General features: G+C 42.5%; 1 protein-coding gene across 7 annotated transcripts in view; it reads left to right on the plus strand.

Annotated features, from left to right (window-relative positions):
• Nucleotides 1–2,866, plus strand: part of mef2cb (myocyte enhancer factor 2cb) — a 69,064-nt gene extending 66,198 nt beyond the window's left edge. For 2 of the 7 annotated variants that reach the window (XM_073467116.1, XM_073467117.1), the window contains exons 9-11: nt 743–872; nt 1,565–1,700; nt 1,967–2,787. In XM_073467116.1, coding sequence (XP_073323217.1) covers nt 743–872; nt 1,565–1,700; nt 1,967–2,315 — 615 coding nt within the window. In that variant the 3' untranslated portion in view covers nt 2,316–2,787. Of the gene's footprint in view, nt 1–742; nt 873–1,564; nt 1,701–1,966 lie in introns of all 7 variants that reach the window. The other 5 variants (XM_073467114.1, XM_073467120.1, XM_073467118.1 and 2 more) reach the window with 4 other exon arrangements.
• Nucleotides 2,867–22,611: the final 19,745 nt, after the last annotated feature.

The following is a 22,611-nucleotide window of genomic DNA, read 5'->3' on the forward strand; positions in this document are numbered from 1 at the left end:
CCTCGAGAAACCTCTTGTTTTGCATTCATCTCTACTGAGATTATTACAGCCAGATACAGCATTTTTTTGAGAAAAGTGGTCCAGACTCCAGAGAAACTTTCACCTTCATTGTTGCTGACTCTGCTGACGGCTTCAATGTCACCTCACATGACATTTTGTGAGGGCACATAGTGCCATCCAGTGGTGTGTCAGAGTAAAAGCAGCCTGGTCTTTTTTCTGCCTACCCTCATGTATCTACTCCTCCCTTTCCACATTTTATCTTCTCGCCTGCATGCAGTCTTCCGCTGCACACGTTCAGCTCACAGATTTTATTGCTAAGGATGTAGAAATGGACAATTAAAGAGTACAGTTTGATTTTTCATCAAACCTCCATCCTTTTCTGCCAAATCCTCCCCTCCACTACAGTAAAGTGCCTCTCCCTTGCCGTCGTTACCCTGCGTTGCTGTGGAGACCGGTGGTGTTACTATAGCGACAGTGGGCCCTCGGAAAGGGTGGTAAATGATCGGGTTGGCAGGGTTCAGCCGTGCCGCATGTCAACTGATTAATTTCTCCAGAAGTTGGCATCACATTCATTCTCTCAGCATCTGTTGAGAGAAAGAAAAGAAATGAAAGAAAATAAAAAAAGAACTTTCTTGGTTTATTGCAGTTTTTTCTTGTTTGTTTTGTCTGGAAGTTGATTGCATGTTCTCAAGCCTCTCCCATCTCTCTTTTGCTCTCTGTGTCTTCCCTTTCTCTGCCACAGAACCAGAGAATAAACAACTCGCAGTCTGCTCAGTCATTGGCCACCCCAGTGGTATCAGTAGCAACTCCCACTCTACCAGGACAAGGCATGGGCGGTTACCCATCTGCCATCTCGACTTCTTATGGTACCGGTATGTATCACATACATGCATATACATAAGGGGTCAGAACCAGAGCGGCTTAAGTGACATTATGGGTGAAAATAAGTTACTTATATGTCATAGGAAGGCTCTTGGTGAGAGCTTCCTTGAATTCTAAACCAAAAGTCTTAACACTGAACACTCGAAAAGGATGTAAGTGCACTCATGCATATAAATTAAAACATTTTTTTAATTAATGTCAAAATATTGTTAAGTATATTTTCATCCACGTGTTTGTGACCTTTTTAGTATTAAAATTGTATTCATTACACAAATTGATGCCCAAGTAGAGTAATTTTCTGTTCAGGCTCTCCAGGACAAATGATAAAATGTCCCATTAACACATCCTCATAAACTCTGTGATTAGCTTGTGTTATAAATAAGGTAATAAAATAAATGAATTTAAATCCCCCTATACCCAAAAAACCCAACAAATCAAGTTGTGGTTCAGATGTTGTGCATCAGTAAAAATGCTATCTCAAATACATGTGTTGTTTTTGAAACCTTTTCAAATATTACTGTAATACATGAGTCGAACAGCAGAGGGCGCTACCAACACAGAAAGCATTCATGTAACACCTCAGCAGCATTTATCAGAGCGGCATTCTCTCTGCAACTTTGTTTGAACTTCTCTGAACAACCTTTAGTCTACATCTTCTTCTTCTTCTTGTGTTTGTCCACAGAGTATTCCCTGAATAGCGCAGATCTGTCCTCCCTGTCTGGCTTCAACAGCGGCAGCTCCCTTCACCTCGGCTCAATGAGCGGGTGGCAACAGCAACACCTTCAGAACATGCAGCATTCAGCTCTCGGCCAGCTAGGGTGAGCGCATTGAACTTAATTTGAGGTGTTGTGTGGATGCATGATGTGACACGGAAAACATCACCAGAGATTCACTGTTTTCAACCTTCGTTTGCAAGGTCCAGCACAAATATGACACCCCCCTGTTTAAATATAGTAGAGTGTGAGTGTGTGTGTGTGTGTGTGTCCCTGTGCTTGCATGCATATTTGTGTGTCACACTGACTTTAAAAATCACTTCCTGCTCTGTAACTTCTGTAACCCCTTTCGTTTCCTTTCCCTCCTACAGAAATTGCTCTAGCTCTCACTTATGTCAGGGTTCAAATCTCTCCCTGCCCTCTGCTCAAAGCCTGCACATCAAGTCCGAACCTGTTTCTCCTCCTAGAGATCGCACCAGCAGCACACCGGGGGGCTACGGTGGCGGGGTACCCACTCCCCAGAACCACTCGTCTCGCCAGGACTCGGGACGCTCCCCCGTCGATAGCCTGAGCAGTTGTAGCAGCTCCCACGAGGGCAGCGACCGCGATGAGCACAGGAATGAGTTCCACTCACCTCTGGGACTGGCCCGGCCCGCCCTGGACGAGCGCGAGAGCCCCTCCATCAAACGGGTGCGTCTGTCAGAAGGATGGGCGACATGATAGCTCTGTCCTCTCCCCGGCAGTGCCCCGAGTTGCCCTGAGCCCCCCGACAATGCAGCGTTACGATGCCCCCCAAAGTCAACTCCCTCCTCTGCCTCCTCTCACTCGATATCACGAGTCACTCACCACCCAGCCCCATGGCCTCTCTCCTTTATCTCTTTAACGCTGAAGGAAAGAAAAGGGACAGCCCTTTTCAAAAAATATGTTTGTAATTTCTTTTCCTTTTTTTATTTTCTTTCTTTTTCTTTCTTTTTTTTTGCTGAGTGTGTGTGTGCTATACATATTGACATTATATAAACCAGTGGGGTGTTGTGACGGGGGTTTGGGAGGGTGGGTGTTGGTTGGGACGGGATCTTGGGGTATTTTTGTTGGGGAACTATGCATAAATTGTATTGTGTGTGGATAAAAAGAATCACGTATGCATATATCTTTACACGTGTGTGTATGTGTACATATATGCATATCAACAAATAAACAAAAAAAAATAGTCAGGTACTCTGTTTCATAAAACGTACTTACACTTTGCCTCAGCGATATATCAGTGACTAGAGACAAAAAAAAAGGAAATAAAAAAAAAAAAACATGAACATGAGAGTGAGTGTGTCCAGTGGAAAACACCTTAGCACTTGAGTTGGACAGACAATACATGTGTACAGTGTCAGTTTCATTGCTATGTACCTTCTCTGCAGTTCTCCCTTGCAAAAATGTGTGTTAACATTAGATGATGTCATGTTGCAGGTTCAACGTATTTATGTAAATAGAGGGTCAAGGGGGGGAAAGGGCAGGGGTCAAAAGTTGCCAGACATTACAAGATTTATTTACTCACTAAATGAAAAAGCTATTATGCAACATTTGAAGGATTGTACAGGTAAACAGGCAGACCCAATGCTAGACGCGTGGAACCTTTGATGATTTGAGCGCTCCCCTTAAAGAACGGAGCCGAGCGAGGACCACCCTTTGATCTAAGAGCTACGTTAGTGTAATCAAGACAAACTCTGGATCTAGTATTAATATTCAGTGTTAATAAACAAAAAAGGAAAAAATAAAAACAATTGTACGATACACTTGCTTATATTTTCATATGAAAGGAATACAATGCAAAGCATTTTTGTGGCTTTTTGTAGTTTCTATAAGCCAGAATGTGTTTTTTGATAGCTTTGCTAATAAGAGATGGATAGTTCACCCAGAGGGGGAAATGTCAGGGCTCTGAAGCCCTAAGCCATGAAAAACAGACTGAGATCCAATGCTTTGCTGAACTGTTTTATCTTTGTAGAGGTTTGTTTTTAAACGTGTATTTCTAATTATATATAATAATGGTAATATTAAGAATCTTTAAAAAAAAATCTGTGAAATTAACATGCTTGTGTATAGCTTTCTAATATATAAATATATATACTAATGATTTCTGTTGGTTTCTTAGTGGAGTTTCTATGTGCAGTTGCACATGTTGTCTGGTTTGTTTCATTTGAGCCCTGAACAGTGCTGTTCAGGGGTGTATTTAGTCTAACCTTAAAAACCAGCTGGAAAGCATTGCCAGGGTTTGTGTGGCGGAGCAAAGACAGGCCTGAATGCTGAAAGACAACCTGTTAGTGGAAAATGTCATGAGGCTGGAACTGGGGATGACACAGAAATAAATGTTGACAAATGATGGACATGATTGTCATAGTGATGAGGAAATATGGCTGACCCTCAAGATGCATTTTAATGCATCAGATTTTTCATTCTTAAGCCTAATTATCTAATTTAATATCGTTAATCTCATAAAACATGTTTTGACATTATCCTGCTCCAGTTTGAAATCTTCACCACAATCTCAGTGTGTGCTCAAGCCCAGACACGATCGATAACATTTCATTTTCAGTTATATTTATGTGATATCATTTTGCAAGTGCATTGTGAGTAATTATTCCTCGATCATTTGCAAACTTAATTTGATTCTGTGTCGTCCTGTGACTCCTCATGTTCCACTCTTCAAAAACAGGGTTCCACATTCACATACAACATGTCAGTGACAGCTCAGCATCAGATAAACAAGGACAAATTGATCATGCTGGTATGGAAGAAGCACAATTGTTTATTTAAAATAAATAGCTGTTTTGATTTTCTTCTTTTTTAAACAATGAAACTAGCCACATATCTCTCTGCCTCCCACTCCCGTATCTGCTGTCACTTAAGTGTTATGATATTTCTATGTGCATATTTCATGCAGGTTCACTATGTTGTTACTGTATACAGTCTGTGTAGTCAAACAGGGGCAGAGCCTCTATAATGGTGTTCTTCTTCTCTTTTTTTAAAATTCAATACAAAAAGGTTGAGAAAAAAAATAAACATAATGTTTCAGGCAGCATAAGTGTGGAGAAACCAAAGCCAGTGGCATTTCTGTGTTGTAAATTCAACTTTTATTTTCACATTCATTTATGGTTTTTGCAAGCATTGAAACAAACAATAAAAGAATTTGCTCAAATGTACAATTGGTTTCACATTTCAATTTTCAGTCAGTCAAATGTAGCTTTAAATATCGAGCTGCGTTCACAATAATTGACCTGTTCTGTTGCACATTTGTCCCCCTGTGCATCGCATTGAGGTTATATTTACAGTTGTACTCAGCAGAGTCATTCGGGCCTGATCATGTGAAACACATGCTTGCTGTCCACTTGATCAAAGCACATTACACACTTGTAATCGACTGATAATGCCAACGTGTCCTGGTGGTTAATTAGAGTGCTGTAGTTTTGACAATAATTTTAACCAAAGACATGGAGAAAACTTGTCTTTATATCTTTGTTTTTATCTTTTTTTTTCTTTATGTGTTTGTTCAATTTGAAGCCATTCTTTTTTCATCACCTGTTGATCAGTTGTTCTTTGTCATTATTCTAATAGACTAAATGTTGGTACCTCAAAATTGACCCAAGCAGTACCTCAGCTGATGTTTTGATAAGTCACTTGCAGTGAAAAGGGGAGACCATACAACTGTACAGCCATGTGTAATAACCATGTAATACCATTGCTTAAGGTCCCTACATTCACATGGGATTCTTTGTTGCTCCACCGTGTTTGTGGTTTATTTAAGTTGTATTCAAAAGCTGAAAAAAAGGAATTTCTAAAAAAAAAAAAAAAAAAGATTAATATGTTACAATGCTTAAAAAAGTCAGTCTGTAGTATCAAATGTAGCTTGTATAAACCTGAAAACAGAGGAGGTTTGGAACTAATGTTTTCTGGAACGCAAGAGCGGCTTTCAGCGGCATAAGCTGGCCTTTGTCGCCACTTGAGACTAAGATGGTATTAAATTAAATCCACATCTCTGTAACTCAAGGGACTTGATTCAGCTGTATGTAGTGAAAACGTATGGGGATGAAATAAAAGTCTCCTCTGCTGGAGGGAAAGGCTATTTGTATTTTGCAGAGATTTCAGTAAAGTTACTGGCTTTCTTAGTTATCCTGATGTGACTTGGTGTGATTTCATTGTGTTTGACTTGTTTCTGCATGCAGCTACTTTCCATACTTTTGTGGACTGAGAAAAACCATGAAACTCTACAGCACACGGCGCCATATTAGCTTCACTTTAAGACCATTATAAATTGCATGACATTGAAATGACAATGGCATCATTTTCACATTTGCTTCTGTCCATTTACATTTTAAAAAATGTGGCATTTTTAACATAAATATTCATACTGAAGACATTTATTTGACATTTAAAGTCAAGGTTTATCTCACTTAACATTACAGTGGCATCATCTCTCACAGTGATACATCAATACTGCAAACAATACACATGAACCTTGTATTCACAGGGAAACACATATGTTCATAAACAATACAAACACAGTGATGTGCTCCTGGAAATCAGAGAGATGTGAGAGAACACACAGGCACATGGCCTAGGCCTACTCCTTCATGCCTGAATAAAAGAAGAAGCACAGTGAGAGAAAGGAAGAGCTTGTTCAGTGAGATCCATGAGTTTCTTTTCTTTTTTTCTGGTTTCCCTTTAAACAACCAGGTGTGAACGTCTGAGGCAGAGGCACAGAGCTGTGAGGAACAGCGTGTTCAATTATAATGGCGGCGGGTGACGCCTTTCAGACTTCTGAAAATAATCAGAAACAACAGCTTCACATGACATTTAATAAAGGCTCATTATATGATTGAGGACATGAAAACACGCATGATTAAAAATTACACATTCTTTTATCCCAGGTGGACGTGCGGGCCTCTCTACCCACAGCATGGCTCGATGTTTTTTGTTCTTTACATGAAAATCATCAAGTGTTTCTGTGAAGGTTCACCTCTGATCATTTACAGTCGACGAAGATAAAAACAAGAAATTAAAACAAAATGATGTTTTCCTGCAGAAACGTCTCGTCTCTGCGAAATTCGATAGCGACATTTTCTAACTTTCTGTTTCCCAAACTGGCTTCACCCTTTTACAACTTATTTTGATATAAAATAATAATCCACGATTGTTTTTCTTCTCGTCAGACTGTTTAATTCTCTTTCAAAGGACCGGGCTCATAACACTAAAAGGTCATTCAAAGCTTTCTCCTGACACACTTCCTGCTCAGAAAACGAACCGGTCTTGGACAGACAGACAGATGGGCCTTTCGTCTTATTTCAGCTTCACATATTAAAAACAAATAAACACACACACGTCACCTTTTAATCGATCAGTCCCGTCAATTAGATTAAACGATTTTAAAGGAAAAGAAAGAGTGCGTTATGATGCGTTCAGTGCACGTACCTGTAATGTCGGATATGAGCAAGTTTAAAGCTTCGTTTAACGGTTGAGATTAATTAAATGTAACTGACGCGTTTTTCATTTTTAATTTTAAAAGCAAAGCGATGTTGCAGTGTCATTTTTTCGAAATACCCCCAATAGAACTTTAGTTATATTTTGCGACTTTTCGCATTAAAAAATTAGCCTCGTGTGAGTGTTTCCATCTGAAAAAAAGAAACAAACAAACAAAAGAGATAAACTACATTTAAAAAGCCCTAGCCTGTATATTTTTTTGTGTCAGGAGTGGTTCTTTTTAAATCACATAAAAACGACAATAAAGACAATAAATTGAATCAATGGTGAGTGTTGAGACCATTGCAGAACACATTTCTGGATGTGTGTGTGTGTTTGTTTTTTATGAAACGCACCTTTATCAACTGTTGAACTGAACACGAAAATCGAAAATAACGAAATAATAAATCATTTCATAGTCCGCAGCATTTTACAGCCTAACGATCCTCTTCAAGAATACTTTAATGCAGGCTAATCTAAGAGTTACGGTACTCAAGAGCTCGTTTTCAGCCCTGACATTACTGCAACGGTGTGTTTTATTTATCCTACTCTGTGTGTGTGTGTGTGTGTGTGTGTGTGTGTGTGTGTGTGTGTGTGTGTGTGTGTGTGTGTTTCATAGTTAAAGGTATTTCAGTCCTGCAGAGAGGCCTGTATAAATTCCTCTAAACTGTCCCGTGGGCTTCTACAATGCGCATGTTTTTAATTATGAAGCGACTCAGCACTGCTCCACACTGAGCCTGCAGCCGTCCGGGTGGATTTTAAAGGGTTCATTTTTGACGCCTGTGGTGAAGCCCGGCTGATAAAGTCATGTATTAACGGGGCAGAAATCATCTGCAGAGACAACAGCTGTCAGTTTCTCAAAAGGTCACACTGACTCTACAGATACGAGGGAAACAAAGCAAATGGGGTCTGAAATAAATGAAAGAACAAGCACGTTAAAAAAAAAAACAACCTGAGCTGTGACGGAAGTGATCTGGATCTGTAAATCAAGAAGAACATCTCATCCAACTGGGCTGTGGTAGTTTAGTCTTACAATAAAATACTTTTTTTTTAAAGATTGATTCCAGAAGATTGTTTGTGAATGAAACTTTTCATCGTGTTGATTATAATAGGCGGGTGGGGGGGTTGGCGGAGCCAGCAGGTGTCCATGTACCCCATGTAGTGACCGTGGAGGATTGGCCACGTTCATTCTCCAAAACCGCCACTAGATGTCACCGTTTAGTCGTCCAGACGAGCCCCTCCTAACCTTCACCCTCCTCATCCTCACCCTCATCCTCCACAGCTATTCGTGGTGGCTCGACCCGGCATAAATCAGACTCATCTAACTGCTTCACAAACATTATTCATGATTATTGTCAGTGTGGAAAAGAGTTTTCCTCTTAGGTCCTTTAAATCTACACAGATCCGATTATAAAAGAGAGGGCTGGTTTGTAGTGTAAAACAACAGAGAGATGATGATGATGATGATGATAATAATAATAATAATAATAATAATAATAATAATAATAATGGAGTTTAATATTCACATACACTCCTGTCTGACCCCTAAAAGGACGCACAGTCTCCATCAGTGGAGACGCCTCACACCTTCACAACTACAGGTGTGTGACTGACACATAAATCGGCTGCTTGTTCACTCTGAGCTGTTTCCTAACAACATTTCCTAAATAGTGTTTTCAGTGCTTCAGTTCATCTGTTCCCATTACAATCTGCCCCTTACAGGCTGATGTCTGGCCTGAAACTGAATAAAAAATCAAATGTAGCCTATTTTAATTTAAGATTCATCGCCTCACTGGTGATTCCTCAACAGATAATTACGCTTATTTTTGCTTAAACACTGTATTAAATCCGCTGGTGGAATTATACTCATCTCCACATGAGAGCATAGACATAAAAAATATAATCACACATTCTTTTATTATTTAGTTCGCTCCTGTTTTAAGCTAAAGCATCTGGAAACTGCAAAACGGATGTTTTTTCTCTCACTAAAACACGCGGCCTCCTTATCATTATCAGGCTTCAAAACGCCGTTAATTAAAAAAACAACCGAGTGGTTTAATCAACAGCAGGAGAGCAGAGAGAGCCCACGAGTCTTTCTGCAGGATTACAGGATTCAGATGAGGAGCAGCTGACAGCGGACAGCTCTCGTTACAAACTCCGAGCGGAAATATAGACGTTTCTGAAAGATCAAGTAAAGACTTGACGTGATTTATCCTGCTGGCGTTGAAGGCCTGCTTCTCCAAGAAAGAAAGTGATGTTAACAGATCACTCGACCGTGATTCTTTCCAGTCAGAATCACACCCACAAATCGAAATATTACGAGCTCATATTAGTTTTCTTAAATCATCTACAAAACTCCACTTTTCCCGACCCTCCTTCCTGTAAAAAAAAAAAAAAAACTCTTCTCATCTATCGCTTAAAACGAAGCAAACAACGATATGTAATCGGAATAGTTAGTTTGATTTGATCTTGACACTGAACACCGTTAACAAATCATTTACGAGCCTTCTTATCTTTATTTTTGCAGCTAAACGAAGAAGGTGTGTGAATGGAAACAATATGATGATGAGCGCACTATTTAATCTCCCAGGGAGCCACCTACATGTCACGCAGTACTCTGATATTTCCAAACAAGAAGCCTGATAAAGTAAATATGACTTCTTCTTTTTGTGTGTGTTGAGGAGCCCAGCATAGGTGGGGTGACGGGCTCCTGTGGCTTTGAATATCTTTACGTGAGTCAGCCTGACCAGTGGTGTGGAGCCACGAGCAGTTGAAGAGCAAAGGTTCAATGACGAGGGGAGTAGCCTACAAGGGGGACGGGGTCTGCTCCGGCTGATGATGGCAGAAAAGTTTGCACTCGTGGGGGGAACGTCCCGACAACTTGGAACCGAAATGTCGCACGTTAAAAATCCGAGATGAAAACCAGCGGCGGCACATCTGGATGGAGTTGATTGGAGGTAAGTTTCATTTAAGACAAAGTGCAGGTTTCCAAAAAGAGGAGAGGAGGAAATAACAGAGTATAAATGCTTTGGTGTAAGAGTCTATCTTCTGTTTTGATTTTATGGGATAGTTGTAGATTTTTTCCTCTATAAGCGCTCTGCACTCGCAGGCGCGCGCTCGTCCCTGGCACCGCTTGCGCGCGTGCACGGACGCCCGAGAGGAGACAGCCTGAGCGATTGTAGCCTAAATGTCAGCGCTGCGTCACTGGATTTCTTACAAACTGGGCAGGAGACTTTTCGGTTATTAGTTCCCGCAAAGCCCGTGTTCCCTCTCTTGTTCTGAGCCTCCATCTTAAAGTCTCACCTCCTCTGTATTACCTCTGAATCCCCTCTATTGTTTGCCCACCACAGAGCTCTTTGTTCATGCATGCTGGATTTGAGTATTCAAAGGCTTTCGGCGATTTACATCATTCAGATTTAAAAAGAGAATATTCAAATAAGACTGCAATGCGGCCGATATCTCGTCACCTGGGTAAAATATCACATTAGCCTTCAATCTGAATATGCAGGCTGAGATTTGAGGTGATAAATATCATCGCTATGACAAGGCTAAACAAGCGCTTTACACCTACCTCAACGCAAAAAAGCAATGTGCAATAAACACTGCGCTATAAAGTATGTAATGCAAATCTACCCACTGAATATGCATCAATATTAAAAATAATACGCACACCAGAGCCAACGGCGTCGGAGAATTGAGAATGGCGGAGCGGGTCGTCTCATTACGCATGGGCGGCTTTCCACGCAGGAGCCACGGTTCCCCTTCTCTTCATGTCTCTCCTCCTGTCCCGTTCACATTAACGAAGCCTCTTTGGAAAAACAAACAAGGGCTACGCTGGCTTTTTCAAAAACGGCAATCAAACACCCAAGAACTGGCTGGGGGGGAATTACTCCGACTGCGGCCGGGCAGGACTATGTAGTAAGCGGGATTTGCATATTTTGATGCGCTAATTGCCTTGATGTATTTAAATATGGCTGCACGTAGCTGATATGCTTGTCTACGTCATTGAACGTGCCCTCGCTGTTAAACTAAAACGTGAATCCGGGTGAATCTAATGGATACGCCTGCAATTAGGCAAAGAGGTGGGGGGAGTAATATGAGAGAGCGTGCTTTGCGTTTGCAGTTTGCTTGTCTTTTCACTCACATGATGATTTTATAACGTGTTTTATTTTCTGGTACATTTAGAAAAATAACATTTGGAGGAGAAAAAGGAGGAAATTTCTAATATCTGAAAAATGTGAACACAGCAGGTGTATCCTGACGCGTCTGCTCCAAAGACAGAGGACATGGTGGGGTTTTTTTTGCAGAGTAAAGCTTCTCCAACTCGTTTTGCAGAAAATGTGGAGTTTATAATATATTCAGAAAAAAAAAGAAAGAGAAAAAAAAGTGTGTCATCACCAAGAGAATTGGCTGAAGACACAGGCTAGTACTGGTAGGCTTCTGACAACTAGGTCACCTCATTCTAACTTTTTGTGTGTGTGAAAGATTTCTCTTATCTTTCTGTCCCTTTCTCTCTCTAGGCTGTGTGTGTGTGTGTGTGTGTGTGTGTGTGTGTGTGTGTGTGTGTGTGTGTGTGTGCGTGTGTGTGTGTGTGTGTGTGTGTCCAATCTTGTGTGTGAGTCTCATAAGATTACCTCTTATTAGACTACTGGGAGCAAGGTGAATTCATAAGTCCAGTATAGGCCTATACTGTGCACACAGATCCAATCAAAGCCTTTTGAGTGAAGTTTAAAGTGCTGTATTTTCCCTTTTCTTTTTTATTATACACCCGATTCGAGACTTAGTTTGGGAATTGCATGTAGCAAATCATTTCCCCTCTGTCTGAAAACCGGTAAATGCGTTCCGTTTGTCAAAGCGTGTTAGCGAAGCGCCTGCAGCAAATTCATTACCGCCCAACTGCGAGGCTCACTTCGTAACCTGGTCAGGGAGAAGGAGGGAGAGGTCCACGCCAAAACCGCGAACAATGCTGCCTCAGTTCGTGCGTGCAACAAAAGAACCGAGGGAACTTGTTTGAATTTCAGAGCACGTCCTCTCCTCACACAGAAGGATGGACTTTACATCCCCCCCCCTCCACAACCCTCCTCCTCCTCCTCATCATCATCACCCCCTCCCTCCTCATCCCACCCCACCACCACCAACAGGGGGAGAGAAAAAAAAAACTTGCACACTGAGAGCTCAACTGTGCATGCACTTTTCTATTTGGTGCTTGTAGACGTTATGGGAAAGTTGTCTCTCTCCCTCTCCCTCTCCCCATCCCTCCCTCCTTCTCCTTCTCTTCGTCTATCATGTGCTTGGGATATGCTCATGCTTTGCACAGAGCAGCTGAAGCACGCCTAATGCAGGCTACTGAGTGTAAGCGGCAATTTTAAAGTGATGCCCCCCCCCTCCCCAACCAAATAATACGGCTGGGATATGTGAGGGGAACATGCACACGGTACACACGGACCCAGCTGAAACACCGCCGTTCTCCTGCTGCTTGGGACGCTTTCTGGTCGACTGCAGTGATTTGACTCACCTTTAGGAAGTAAGTGCAACTTTTGTGCCCGCTTTAATAGGATGCGTAGAGGCAATCGTGTGCGTAAAGCTTTCGCATGTGCGCAAAAGTTTAAAAAAAAAAGGCTTTCGATAAGAAATACGTAGTATTTGGTGTAATTTTGTCAATGCTGGAGATTTGTGGTGATATTCCACGTATTTAGAAGGAAATGTGAAGTTTGTGACTGTGAATGTTTCCTCACACACTTTGGAATTGGGGCGCACGAATTAGACCTTTTGGAACCTTTTAGAAGCAGATGTATTTACTCCAAATCATCGGTACTTCACTCAGTACACTCTGCCTCAGGTGTGAGATATATATTAATACTGATTACTTCCATATTGTGCACTTCATGGCCGGCTTCTCTGGCTATATTCTGTCTCCTGCAATTAAGTTCACTTCAGAGTTTATTCGGCAGAAAATGCGTCTCTGGCTATCTGCCTCTCCTCTCCTATCTTGTTAAAAGTAGTGTTGCCTGAAATTATCATTACTATTTGGCCACATTTCAATATGAGTGCAGATACTGTCTTTAGTTCGTGTGGTGTGATATAGGGTGAGAAATGTGATTTCAGGAGCGAGTTGGTTGAGCTTATTTCAGAGGAATAATAAAAATGGACACCTTTACGCACAAAAGCACATCGGCAAATCACAAGAAAATAGAGAAATTATTTTTTCTCTCTTCAGAAAACGAGCTGAAATGTTCTTCTGAAACAAAAGTTAAAAAGTTGGCTTTACTTCGAATGAATAACGTCACTAAAACCGTCACACAATGTCTTGAAAACAAAGCGTTCATTGTGTTGTTTATACATGTCATTACGCACGAAAGCCTCTGTTTTGTTCATATAATATAGCTTCTAATACGAGCAGAATTGCGCCCTCCTGATATTTTTTTGATTTCTCAGCACTGTACAATTAACCTTTACGGAAATTCAGCTGATTATAATTTCAAGAGGATCAGCAGGTTGTAAGTTTAAAAAATGGTGTGCTGTGATTAAAGCGTGGCCTCTGTGTGGGAGGCCTGTTCTGAAGCCTCCTTAACCCTAATGAGGTGCGCTTTATAACGTTGATCTTAATGATATGAAGCTGGCCTTACAGTTTACCATTCATCAGATCCACATCAGGAGGACAGAATGATTGTGGATGTTTGAAATTGGGCGATGCAGAGAATTAAAGTGATGAACGATGCATGCGTAAATGTGTGAATTTTGAGCATTTTTGGAGAAATCCAGGCTGCTGGCCTGTGTCATATGTTGCAGGTGGAATATGATGACTGAGACATAGAAATAAGAATGTAACAGATGTGAGGGAACATTTAAGGGACGCGTTTGAGTGCTGTTTATTGTAAGTAATCCCTCATCGACACGCACACAGGCCTTGTGACTCATATTTGCTCATTAAAACACCTCTGCGTTGCCCCTCCCACCGACGAAACGAGAGTAAACTTGAGACCCAGATCTAAAACTGTAGCAAGTGAATGGGACACCTGAAGAAAGAAAAAAAAGCTGATGATGCCATTGACAAATAATATGGTGTTAATTTGTCACCACCTGATAGTTTACCTCCCCTGTTATGCGCACACACACATAGACACACACACACACGAGCTCTTACACACATGCAGACAGACATGAATAGAGCAGATGACTGTCAGAGGATAACTTTTCCCCCTGAACTGGAAGTGTTTTATGGTCCAACTGAATCAAAGTTGTGCACAAGGTGCAGACTCGGTAACCTGCAGTCGCGTGCTCCTGCGCATGATCCATCACATGTTCCACTGTCTGTTATTGTTGACTCAGTTACAAAGATCCTATATATTGACCCATTTGTGCCGAGCTATCGGTTAAAACTACTTACAATTCTGTTGGGGGGGGAAAGTGAGCGGGTTAACACGGTGAAGCGCTGTTGGGCTTTAAATTCGCGCGAGGCGACTTCGCCAGCCTGAATATCCTTGTAGTCTACCCTTCGGATGCGACGATGACAAAAAACACACACACATGCACGAGAGGCTAGTGTGGATTTCGACGCAAAATCGAGATACGCGAGAGCAGCTTAACTCCTACGGTGGCTCCTCGTATGTGAGATGGGGAGCGATGAGCGAGCGGGTTACGGTGTTATTGCGAATAGAAAATATCGCCTATCGGACAGACAGAAGACGCTGGCGCTCAGGCAGCTCCAGGATGCTCTCTTCATTGAGTTCTCTCGTCTTTTTTTTTTTTTTTTAGTGTTTAATAGCTGCTAAATGTGATCGCATCTCCTATTAAAAAGCAGCTCTCATCCTGTGTAAAAAACATATGGTTTCCCTGTCATCCATTTTCATCCCCTGTGTGAGAGAGAGAGGCTGCTCGATGCAAGGCGGACTTATTCCAGCGCGCTCTGTGTAATGGATGGAGATGCATGTGCATGGATAGGACGGTGCGTTTTGCGATTTTTTTTTTCATGACATCATCGCTGTTACATTGTCGTGGTCCGAGGCCTTTGACCTCACCGGGGTTGGTCCATATTTTGGCCACCCCCAGCCCCCCTATCGTTTGGGGATGGCCCTTATTCCCCCACTCTTTTCAGACCGAGCGACCATGCAACCTGCAGAACGGACCCTTTGGCTCAGAGTCATCGGCTTTATCTCTCCTTAAGTACCACGCTGGATGTGAAAGGACAACTTGACACTCTCTGGCCAAAAAGCAAGCTCCTGTCTTTATAATCCGAAACATTTGCGTCGTAATTCCCTGTGCCGTTATTGCACTTTCCACAGGAAACCGGATTTCCCCCCTTCTCTGCCGTGTTTCTTCTCCGCCGGCCTCACAGGATATCTATTGCTACTGCCACAACGACTTAATAGAGGCGAAAGAGCCTTTTGTGGGATTGGAGCTATTTGCATTGCAAATTAGGGCCCCTGTGCAAGGATGACTGCACCTTACCCGCGATTTTCAAGGCCTGCTTCAACTCAGTAATATTGGTTAATGTCAAGTGAATATGACATTAACATTGGGATAATATTTCTTTTTTTTTTTTTTTTTTTGAAGAATTGCTGCCTTTTTGCACCGGGTGTGTAACAGTTTGTGCAATAGTGGCCCTCACTGGCTTTAAGGGAATCTGAGGAATATAATGCACAGTGTGACTTGAGAAAAGAGGATCCTGATGACTTTTGCATAACATGTGTGATTTCTGAGAGATGGGAAACTTGGAGACCGGAAGAAGAAATGATACATGTGGATTATTGCTGAAGATTTGGGAAGTGGGTTGTTATCTTTGGTTATCTAGCTGTATGAGTGTTCTGCTCGTCATAAAGCTAGATAACCGAAAGTAAAAACTACTTCCAGACTCGTCGAGGACTTGAGGAGGACTCGTGACATGTTACTTTCCCATGGAGCACAGATTGTAGATGTTATTCATATAACTGACTTTATTCTGATGTTATTTTTATTTACTTTTGTTTTATTTTTTCCTTTCTGTGAGTTTGTAAGTTTGATATTTTCACCAGGAGGGGACAGCTTTGTTTTTAAATTTAATGAACAACTTTTACCAGACAGCATAATGTGAATTATTGTTATACACACACAGGCGCGCTCACCCATCCACATTTCAACATGTACACACACTCTCACACACTCTCTGTCACACACACACACACACACACACACACACACACACACACTCTCTGAACTTCCCTTCAGGCCACATATTGCATGTTAATATTTATGGCCTATTTGATCCTTTAACATGAGGTGTGATTTTACATTTTACTGAATTTGTATGAAATTTAAACGCAGGATCATCTCGAGCGTTTCATGGCAATGGATGAGTGACGTTCAGGGGGCTTCTGTAGAAAACCCACGTGTGTGCCTCCATGCTTTTTTTTATTTTTATTTCAGCATGATCGAGCCCGGCCAGGAAACGGCGCTGGCATCCCGAACAGTAATAATTAGGACGTATACTGAAGTGACAAAAAAAATGGGGAGAAGGGGAGAGAGAGAGGTGGGGGAGCGGGGTTAGGAGAAGGAGGGAGGTGGCAGAAGAGGGAGGAGAGGAGAGGAGAGCAGAGCAGAGGAGAGGAGGGAGGGAGTGAGGGGATTGGGGAGATGGTGGTGGTGGTGGTGGTGGGGGTCGGGCCTGCTTAATTGATTCCGTTAACCGCAGTGCAGGAGATGTGAACGACTGGACGATCCCATTCCCACGCTCGGTGGGGCAAGTGGCGATGCCATGCCCCGGCCCAATATGACAGACAGCGCCGTGAGGGCCTGGAGGGGCTGGGGGAGAGGGAGTGGGGGGGTGGATGGGGGCCGACAGGGGTCATGAAAAGACGTCAAGTGCACCAGACTCATCTGCATCCCCAAAGAAAGAGGCGACGTTTCCCAGCCCCAGCCGACGCGGCGCTCCTAAACTTGGAGTAGTAACGGTCCTGAATGCGTAATGTCTCGCCAATTGTACTGATAATGAGGACTTCGGGTCATTATCTTAAAACTATGCGGGTTTATGAATTTGAAAGGGGATGTGCTGCAACTGTGTAATCCTCCCTCTCGGGCGCTCCTGAGAATTAGTAACACCGCAGATAATGTTGCACAAAGAGGTCTGGAGCGCCTGAATCGGTGACATGTAGGTGTTTTGTTTGGGTTTGAACTTGACCATGAACGGAGGAAAATGTGTGTGTGTGTGTGTGTGTGTGGGGGGGGGGGGGGGGGGGGGGGGACGGACGGACAGATCAGTGCTTTATGATAAACCAACACATATTTAATAGGGTAAAAGACAGCTATTTAAAAAACACACACTGTATTTACAACGGGTGTGTTTTTTGGATACAGTTTTAATTGACGCTTTAATGAGGAGCTGTGCTGCTCTTATGTGATCGTGAATAAACTGATGCAGGTCCGTTCGTCTCCCACACTCAGCTTGTGGTGGCTGTTCCCGCACATCTGATCTGTCAGATGATAGGCCGCGGACCACGTGTTTAAAATCAGGGCCCGCTCGTTTTTAATGACATGGCTTCGACAATGCCAGAATAAATTCCCTCCTCACTCATCACCGCGCGCACTCTCTGAAAAAGTGTGTCTGCGCCTGCTTCAATTTTTTTTTTCTTTGCAGGTTTCCGAAATAGCCGATGAAGTCATAGTTCAAGTTCGGCATATGTCGAGAATTCTGTGGAGCTGGCTATTTTGCAACAGAGGATTATTCAAGTGCGGTGTTAAACAGAGCCCACAGTGGCTGAATTCAACACCGCCTCTCGCTGAAAAGGTCTCTTGCCGACTTTCTCACACCGTCACACAAAACTAGCGTCTCTTGTTCCCGACCCCTGTCAAAGACGGCATATAATACCAGGTCGTTTACCCGAAAGAAAATTTGAGAGCACAATTTGGGCTGAGTAGTGCTGAATAAAACAAGTCTTATTGTCCCCAGTTAAGTCGATTGAAATCGTCGTCTAGCTGTATGAAAGGGAACACTGTTTTCAAGTCTGGGGGCCACACTGAATGTCAACCCAGACTAGAGGGGACAACAAAAAAAAACATCTGTAACCAAGCCACTGTCTTATATCATTCACTCAATTTTCTCCAGCAGCACATCCAGATTAACTCTCTGACAAAACCTGGAAAATACTGATCCAGTTGCTTATTTTGAGAGCTTCAGTTAAACAATAAATTGCATTAAAATGCCCTCTTGTATATTTATATTTATCTCTTTTTTTATTTTTTTATCAGATTCAGCATAGTTTTTAGATGTTTTTAGAAGTTTAACACGAGATAAACTACATTACTGGCTCGATAACCTCCATCCACGTCACTGAAAAGTACCACAGCCCGCCCAGTCGAAGGGAAATGCAATGCGATGATGAGATGCACCGTTACCAAGAGAGCGAATCATCACGTGTCTCAAACAGCTGCAAATTACACTCGCATGCATCTCCTCTCAGGCACTTTCAGTATCCCTGGGCTGCATGGAGGAGAGATGCTGTATGGGGTTGGCAGGCCGACTGCCTGACTGTCTCTGGAGGTGGAGTTAATCTCGACAGTTTGGTTCAGATTAGTGTTTTTGATGAGCACAGACAACCACTGCTTCCTTGAGTCCCTTAAAAATAATGAACTACACCCCCTCTACCTGTGATGATGACGTGGGCTCCATACCTAAATTTCCCTTTCCCTCTATAAATGATGCTGAATTATTGTGTCCTCTGGTAGCCAAAGCTTTTACAGTACATCATTTAAAGAAGTGTTGCTGAAAAAGAAAAGGCCCCGCCATTCATTCCACAGCGCCCCATTTCCATACATTTATAAATACAGGCATGTGATTTGACTATGCGCGCAGAAATGGGTGGTGACAGTCCCTTCACCTTCTCCTTAGCAAATGGTAGCTACGTGCTCGGCTGTGCCCTCCTTCCATGCTCACATACACAGACAGTGCGCCGCAGCCATTGTTGTCACGTGACGTGTTGAGTAACAAAACCATGGCGACCACTGAAGATGTTTTCATATTCATTGGACGGGCAATCAGCATATTTTATGTGAGCGTGCCCGGGGTTTTTTATGTGCTTCCCCTGCTCCTCTGTGCTGCTGTGTATGGCAGGTGCAGCAGCAGGTTTATAATATGTATCGGCCCAGGGTAATTTCTGTGCCAGACAAAGGATATGAATATAGCCGTCATGTGGATGCCATTTGTTAATATATGTGTTGCATGGCTGTTATTTTTTGCTACTCGTTGCGGCCCCTTTTCCCGGATTGTTTTGCAATAACAAAGTGGTTGGACGTGTGGCTTCTTTTCCAGTAAGAAAAGTTGTCATATTCAATGTCATCTGCAGTATTATCCAGTCGAAACTGTTTTATCTGGGTTAACTGAGCAGAAACGCAGGGCTAGCTTCATCCTCCTGTGGCTCGAGACTCCATGTGCGTCTACGGTATGCATGTCTGCGTTTGCATGTGTGTATGCTTCCCTGCCATTAACCGACCCAGGCGTCTCGGATAGCCAGTGAGGCCACTACATCATGTTGATGAAGGGGGGTTGGGGGGGGGGACAATAGCTGTGTCTCAGTCAACAACGTCTGTCTGTCTGGCTTGGGCCATGTCTCTCTCTTTCTGTGTGTGTGTCTCCTGGACATGAACTTGAACTTGAGACAGGCAGCCAGACACCATCTGTGCACCAGGGGTAATGAATTCAGTGCATTCATGGCTGTGGAGCAAGCCAGGCCACCGCCGCCCATTGATGAGCAGATGACCCCTATAGTCTGAGTTAGCTCTTCATCACTAATAGAATTCAACAATACCAGCTGGTAGTAGGGGAGTTGATTTTGGCTGTTTGCCTAAAGAGAAATAAGAGTAGTGGCGGAGCTTACATGCATGTGTGCCGTATGTACGTTTGCATGCGTCTGTATGCCTGTCAGTGTCTGATCATGTATGCATGAAGCTCTGCATGTTTTCCTTCCTTTTTTTTTCTTTGTCTCACCATATAGCTTATGCAAATTAATTGACATACACCCTCTCTCTTCCCATATACTGGCCCGCTCCCTATTAAAGCATTGGCCTGCTATTTTAACGACACAGCCATGCCGAATTTATAGACCTGATAATTGAAAGGGCCGGTTCAGTATTCCCCCTGATAAAGGGTAGTAAGTGAGCGAGGCATAAACCTTAAACAAGCCAGGCACAATGTGAATTCCTGCAGGCCCTCCTTCTCCGTCTCCTCCTCCACCTCCTCCTTCTCTTCCTCCAGCTCCAGCTTCAGCTTCTGTCACAATCACAAGTGCACACACACACACACACACACACACACACACACACACACACACACACACGCATGCGCACACACAATAAGGCTTTTCCCTCTGGTTGGTGTCGCCACGGCAACGGTAGGTGAGATCACCGTGCGCATGGCAGCATCAGCCCCTGCCAATGCAGGACAGATTCCTGGTTTCTGTGAGTGTGTGTGTGTGATTTTGTGTGCGTGTGCATGAGTGTGTAGAGTGCTCCATGCAAGAAACTAGAATGCCACCCACTCCCTGTCTCCATGGCTCAATGTAGACACGTAGTATAGTGTTTAAATGTGTTTCCCGTCAGTTAATGGCACATGGTGGGTAACTGAAGCTTCTCTAGTTTTCTCCATATATTGAGGTAATTATGTTAATTGTGTGAGTCTTAAGATGACGTTTATATATGAGTCTGAAATTCTGAATTGTCCTTCACTGACACACAAACACTCAAAAGGTGTCACTGGCTTCATTATTGGTGTCATTGCCGATTAGCAGCGATTTGATCGACCTCTCTCCATAACAGGCCAGCCAGCCATAACTTGCCAATAATCCACTGAGGAATGTCATGGTTGGGCCCTTTTTAATGACATCATGCATGGCCACTTGAGCGTCTTGTGGGGACCAGCGGGCATGCTGTGCTCTGCCACGCTGTATGGCCCTCCCCTTAAGCTAACTGCGTGGATATGCATGGCCGACGTGTTAGACAGGCACCTCGGGCTCTTACACACTGTCAAGGATCCATACGTAACATAGTGTGATTGTGTGTGAAAGTGAGTGAGTCATGTTGTCTGTGTGTGCAGGTTTGTTGTTATTGTGGCATCAGTGTGATCACTCAGAATATAGAGTAGAATATGCAGCTAGTACGTCATGGTCAAACCTTTATAGTTTTACCACCAAGTGAAACTTAGAACTAGAAATGAGTCCCAGAAAATGTGTCAGTGTTAGTGACACAGATGCTCCAGGACTAATTTTATGATTATCTCTAAATATAGTCATCCTTTTTAAAATCCTGAGCTCGTGTTTAGTGCCTTAATTATCCATCAAGACAGTTGCAACACGTGGGACAGAAGCAAAGCCAAAATTGGTCATTCCAAAATTGATACTGTTGACACCGAAGTTGTATGCCTTATTAATCACAACGATGCATCAGTATGCTTGCTAATCTGCCACAACAACTCCCTACAATTCTCTTATATTTTAGCACTGAGATGGAACCTGAGGACTGTTTGTCAGAAAAGTTCGATCAAAGGCAGGAAAGAGGGATTTGAGACGTGTCAAACCCTCCTAGAGTTGTGTAGCTATTTTGATTTAGAGGTGCTAACTGGTCATTTTATTCTTTGAAATATATAAATATGTTTAATCATCTGTAAACATTATTAAGATAAAGCAGTGGCTATCTTGTCTCAGTATTTTTCAAGTGTATACACACGTACTATTAAAATAATTAATCAAATTCAGTAATGAAAGCAATGCTGTCTGAGCTGATCATGATGTTTGTATTACCCTCAAATTTAAGATAACTGCGTTGCCAAATTTTCACATGATGACACTTGCAGTCGACTTATTGCTATAACCCTATCATATTGTTTTTATTTTAATACAAAATCTAACTGCAAAAGTTGTTGACTTTAGTTCAAAGATGAGGCAAATGCAACATTATACACATTGTACCTATATTACCAATTAAAATAATGCTAACAATAAGTATAATACAGTTTCAGCCATGTAGCTGCATGATTAGATATCAATACTGTGGCAGCTGCAGTGTGCATAAATGCTATTTTTTGCTCTACATGTCTAAGGCTGGCTGTAGCCTGTCTTCTTGGGTATCTGTGTGCTCCGCTGGCTTATGATTATGCAAATGCTATGCACTATAAATAAATTAGTATAATTGCATCTGAAATATGCTTTGAATCTCCCTCGAAGATGAAAGGGTGTAAATAATATATTTCGTGTCACTGCATTATTCATCCTCTATTAATTACAAACATCGGGGTGCTCAGTCTCAACATGCCATATGCTATACTCTACATTTAAGTGGTCCTCATGTTGGTTTTTATATACGGTACACTGTATGTACGTCCACAATCTGTCAATATAGCATACCTCATACTAAATTTGAAAGCTAATTGTCTCTCACTCTCAGGTTCTCATTGGGCTTTTATTGTTGAAATGATAATTAATATCAGAACAAGCTCCGACTCGTAAAACACAGCGTCCCTGTATACGCCGTCTGAATATCCACATTTTTTTCC

This window comes from Pagrus major, chromosome 5 (assembly GCF_040436345.1).
Source record: "Pagrus major chromosome 5, Pma_NU_1.0".
Lineage (NCBI taxonomy): Eukaryota > Metazoa > Chordata > Actinopteri > Spariformes > Sparidae > Pagrus > Pagrus major.